This window comes from Otolemur garnettii, unplaced genomic scaffold (assembly GCF_000181295.1).
Source record: "Otolemur garnettii isolate 467f Iridium unplaced genomic scaffold, OtoGar3 scaffold00112, whole genome shotgun sequence".
Classification (NCBI taxonomy): domain Eukaryota; kingdom Metazoa; phylum Chordata; class Mammalia; order Primates; family Galagidae; genus Otolemur; species Otolemur garnettii.
The window spans coordinates 6,868,776-6,873,819 of NW_003852507.1; the positions used below are offsets into that span (position 1 = coordinate 6,868,776).

At 51.7% G+C, this 5,044-nt stretch overlaps 1 protein-coding gene across 1 annotated transcript in view; it reads left to right on the plus strand.

Moving 5' to 3' along the window:
* UNC45B (unc-45 myosin chaperone B) overlaps window positions 1–5,044 on the plus strand; it is a 32,965-nt gene that overhangs the window by 15,300 nt on the left and 12,621 nt on the right. The window contains exons 9-11 of the mRNA XM_003797226.2: window positions 1,682–1,982; window positions 3,427–3,521; window positions 3,700–3,841. Of these exons, the coding sequence (XP_003797274.1) occupies window positions 1,682–1,982; window positions 3,427–3,521; window positions 3,700–3,841 (538 nt within the window). The remainder of the gene's footprint in view (window positions 1–1,681; window positions 1,983–3,426; window positions 3,522–3,699; window positions 3,842–5,044) is intronic.

Below are 5,044 nucleotides of genomic sequence, written 5' to 3' on the forward strand. Positions count from 1 at the left end.
AACCCGCCACCTTAGGTGTACGTGGCTGGCGCCTTAGCCGGTTGAGCTATAGGCGCTAAGCCTATTACACAGCTTTTTAACCTTTTGTTGCAATGATTCTCAAAGTTGTAAATTATTCAGGTTTCTGAGACACTTGCCCTTAGCTCAGTGGCCTTGGTGTGGCCCCGGAAGCTGCATGCTCACAAGTGCTCCAGGTGCAGTGAAGACTCCACGTGAGTTGGAGATGGGGGAGACCCCCCCCTTTACTCTGCCTTTCCTTTCTCTATTCCAGGTGCTGACAGACTTTTTCTATAAAAGGCAAGCCAGAGAGTAAACATTTTAGTATTTGCAGGACATACACCTATAAGTCTTTTTCTCATCTTTTTCTTTTAACTCTTTAACATGCACAAGTCATCCTCTGCTGCCCAGATCTGCCAACCTCTGCTCTGCCCCACAGCGTCTACTAATTCCTGACTCTGGTTTGCTTAAAGCTCCTCTGGCATCTCTGTCTTTCTCTTCCTCAGCTTCAGCTTTTCCTGCTCACACCTTGAGTCCCTTAGGATAACCCAAACTGATTACCAGTTACTGTCCCTCAGCTAGTCCTCTTTGGAGCTTTTTGATGGAGGCCTCTTCTGGTCACTCAGCAGCAAGGATGTGCTACAGCTGTCCCATCAGGGAGGGGCTATGGGGACATCTGGGCACCAGTTGGCATCAGGAAACAGCTCCAAGGGCTGACCTCGACTCACGCAAAAGGCTCTGGTTTCTTGGTGCTGGGTGGGGACCTGAGGTGCAGAATGCCCAAGCTGGAGGGGCTCTCAGCTTCCAAAGCTGACTCCTCTGCCCAGAGAGACTTGCCCAAGGTCCCCCGCAGTCAGAGGAAGATATGAGGCCAGAGCCCAGGTCTCAGACTCTCAGCGTGATGTTCTCCTGCCAGTCCTTGCCACCTTCTTTCATTCATACACATCTGCATGTCTACTATGCACATCTGCCCGGAGATGGTGTGGAACTGACCTGGGCAGGTCACAGAAGCATCAGAAGCCAGGTCACTCCTGACATCCCCATGCAGAGACTCTGTCCCAGAGTAGGTGACAGGAGATCCTGAAAGCAAGGTGGAACTTGGCCAGACATCAAGCCCACACTCTCACTAACAGGGGAAGGCACTGAGACCAGGTCACCAGACAGGAGTGACTAGCTGAGGCTGTGTTGCAGGGTGGTGCAGTGCGCCGGGCCCTGTGTGGGCCCCTTTGTGTGGTTGTGGTTGCCGTACTGTTCCGATGCAGAGGCTGCTAGCTGACAGCTGTCACCTCTCTTTGACACTTCAGCTGAGGAGAGAGGAGAGCTGTCACCTTCCCAGGCAGCTGGTATTCAAGACTCATCCCAGCTTGTAACAAGGGCGTCCCAGCTTCAGAACTCTTCTCAGGCCGAGGCTCTGTGGGGACTGGTTTGCAGCCCAGTACCTCCCTGTGCCCAGTCCCGCTTCCTTCTCTTCCCAAGAGTCTCTCTAATGAATTTCCTGCATGTCAACCCCTGAGTCACCTCTGTAGTGTCATTTATCCTCACTCTGAGGAGGAGCTGAGGCTCTGAGAGCGTCAGCGAATTGCCCCATGTCACACAGCACCTGAATGGTGGAGGCAGAGTGTAAATCTCACACTCTTTCCACCTTAAAGGCCAGTTCTCTTGACCACCCTGCCCTCTGTTTTAGGGGCAAGTTTGACCCCCAGGACATGGACAAGAACCTGAATGCCATCCAGACAGTGTCAGGGATCCTTCAGGGCCCCTTTGACCTGGGCAATCAGCTGCTGGGACTGAAAGGTGTGATGGAGATGATGGTGGCACTGTGTGGCTCGGAGCGTGAGACGGACCAGCTGGTGGCCGTGGAGGCCCTCATCCACGCCTCCACTAAGCTCAGCCGCGCCACCTTCATCATCACCAATGGCGTGTCCCTGCTCAAGCAGATCTACAAGACCACCAAAAACGAGAAGATCAAGATCCGCACGCTGGTGGTGAGAGGGCGTGGTGCCACCCACCCTCCTGGAACCCGACGCCAGGCCAGGCCCCAGGGACACCAGGAGGAATGAGTCAGGACGTCTGTCCTGGGTGGGGGCGCACCGGGGCCCATGCACAGCCTCTGCAGAACAGGCTGATAGGCGGGGGCTGTGAGGACGTCCATTCAGGGTGCTGGGCTCTGCCGTGGAGCCCAAGGATGCTCAGAAGCCTTCATGCTTATGGACAGCACTAACCCTGATAAGCTTGTGTCTACAAAGTGTTTTCCGAGAAAATCCAAAAAGTCTATTTGTTTCCTTCATTCGCTTCATTTTACCGAAATTCTTTTCTTTTCTTTCTTTTCTTCTTTTTTTTTTTTTTAGACAGAGCCTCAAGCTGTCACCCTCAGTAGAGTGCTGTGGCATCACAGCTCACAGCAACCTCAAACTCCTGGGCTTAAGCAATTCTCTCGCCTCAGCCTCCCAAGTAGCTGGGATTATAGGCACTGGCCACAATGCCTGGCTATTTTTTGGTTGTAGTTGTCATTGTTGTTTGGTGGGCCCGGGCTGGATTCAAACCCACCAGCTCTGGTGTATGTGGCTGGTGCCTTAGCTGCTTGAGCCACAGGCACTGAGCCAGATATTTTTTCTTTTAAACAATTACAGTTGAAAAGGAGTCACTGCTACCTTTTTGTTCACATCAGTTTTTAAAAAACTAACTTTAGCTTCTGCCATTGCGAGTTTGCTCTCATGGAAAACATTTTTTTTCCTCACTGAGAGGAGTCCAATTCCCCTTGGGTAAAATTTTGCACATCGAATCTATTATCCACAAGGTGAGATTAATCTGCCAGTTTTCTGGTGCCATAACAAGGTTTACCATTGATTTTCAGATATCATTAGCGTTGTCTTATGCTGATTTTTTTTTTCTTTTAATTCTTTATTTCTTCTTTTGAGACAGAGTCTCACACTGTTGCCCTGGGTACCTGGGTAGAATGTCTTGGCATCATAGTTCACAGCAACCTCAAACTTTTGGGCTCAAGTGATTCTCTCGCCTCAGCCTCCCAAGTAGCTGGGACTACAGGCTGGCTATTGTTTTAGAGATGCGGTCTTGCTCTTGCTCAGGCTGGTCTCAAAGTCCTGAGATCAAGCAATGAACCTGCCTTGGCCTTCCAGGATGCTAGAAGGTTCCACTGCACCTGGCCTTATTCTGGTTTTTCAGAATGGCCAGACATGAAACATCTATAAGGTCAGTAGTGGGGAAAGGGGCAGGGTAAGACCCTGCTGCCTTGCTAGCATTGACCCTAACCTAGAAGCATCAGGGAAGGTGCTTCTGGGGCCCACCTAAGTATTATAGTCTGTGTAGAGGTATATCCAGACAATGAAAGCGGGAAAAAGTGTCCTGACCACAGGGAACTGTTTGAGCATGGCCTCGTCCCCAAGTTGTGGCGTCTCCCCTTCTCTACAGGGTCTCTGTAAGCTCGGCTCTGCAGGCGGCACAGACTATGGTCTCAGGCAGTTTGCTGAAGGGTCCACAGAGAAGCTGGCCAAACAGTGCCGCAAGTAAGGGGCCTGTACTCCCCCGACCCTCTCTCTCCTCCCAGCTCCCGTGTAGGGGCCTCTGGGGTGTGCACTCATGGACACCAGGTAGTAAAAGGGCCTCCCTTGCTGCCCACTACCCCGAAGTCACTTCACTCTCTTGACCCTGGCACCCTTCCCAGCAGCTCTTCCCCACTTCCAGGTGGCTGTGCAATGCGTCCATAGACACCCGCACCCGGCGCTGGGCAGTGGAGGGCCTGGCCTACCTCACGCTGGACGCCGATGTGAAGGATGACTTTGTCCAGGACATCCCGGCCCTGCAGGCCATGTTTGAGCTGGCCAAGGCAAGTGTGGAGATTGCTCTCTAAGCTGATTCCTCAGGAAAGATCTCCTGGGTCCAGGCCCACAGGGACTGGGCCCCTGTATCCTCATTCTGTCTCTACCCCTTACCCTACTGTAAACCTGGATCGGTCATTTCCCTCTTCCGGACCCTCATCCTCCCTGACTGTGGAATGGACTCACTGCTGCTCGTTATGCATTCCAGGCAGTGGGCAGATGAACAACAGGACAGTATGTTTTTCTGAGCCTTCTGGAAGGGAGGTCTTGAGGGACCAAGAGACAGCATCTAGCCTGTGTGGGCCCCTTTCTTCCCCCTTCTCCCAGACCCCTCCCTTCCTCTGCTGGGTCAACTTCCTGGCTCTTTTCAATCAGCAAAGGGAAGAAGTGTGGGAGGGATTTTCACCAGGGCCAGACCAGAGGGTGTCCAACTTTGACCCCATCTCCAACCCAGTTGGATGGGAAAGTGTCAGACTGGGCTTTTTTTTTTTGTACTTTGAGGATAGTTAATCAAAATTAAAAAAAAATTCAGATTACTATAAGGATACATATGATTAGCATACATTGTTTGGATTGGCAAGGTCAAGTACAAGTTGCAGCTGAGTCCTTCACTCAAGAAGTATGCCGCATACCCCTCCCTTATACCCCTTCAGTGGGAATTTACCAACCCCCTTTTCCCTCCTCTTGAATTGTGTTTTTGATCGATTAGTTTCGACATTGAGGGGGCTTTTGAAAGACGCACAAAACAAGGTGCTTGAGGGGAAGATTCCTTTTTTGTTGTTTGTTTTGAACCAGTGCCTCAGTTGCTCTGGGGTTGAGTGCTGTGGCGTCATAGCTCAAACTCTTGGGCTCAAGTGATTCTCTTGCCTCAGCCTCCCAAGTAGCCAGGACTATGGGTACCCACCACAGTGCCTGGCTATTTTTAGAGATGGGGTCTGCCTCTTGCTCAGGCTGGTCTCGAACTCCTGAGCTCAGGCAATCCACCTGCTGCTGCCTCCCATGGTGCGAGGATTACAGGCTTGAGTCACCTCGCCCAGCCACCGGGAGAAGGTTCCTCCTCTCTGTCGGGGAAACTGTCGAGTGCCCAGGAAATATTTATTGCTGCCTTTATGAGCAGAGCCACCCCTCTCTTTCTGTGCTAGGAGCACTCCTCCCTACCCAACTTGCTGGCCCTTCGAAGGAGCCATCTTAAGTGTCTTTTTTTTTTTTTT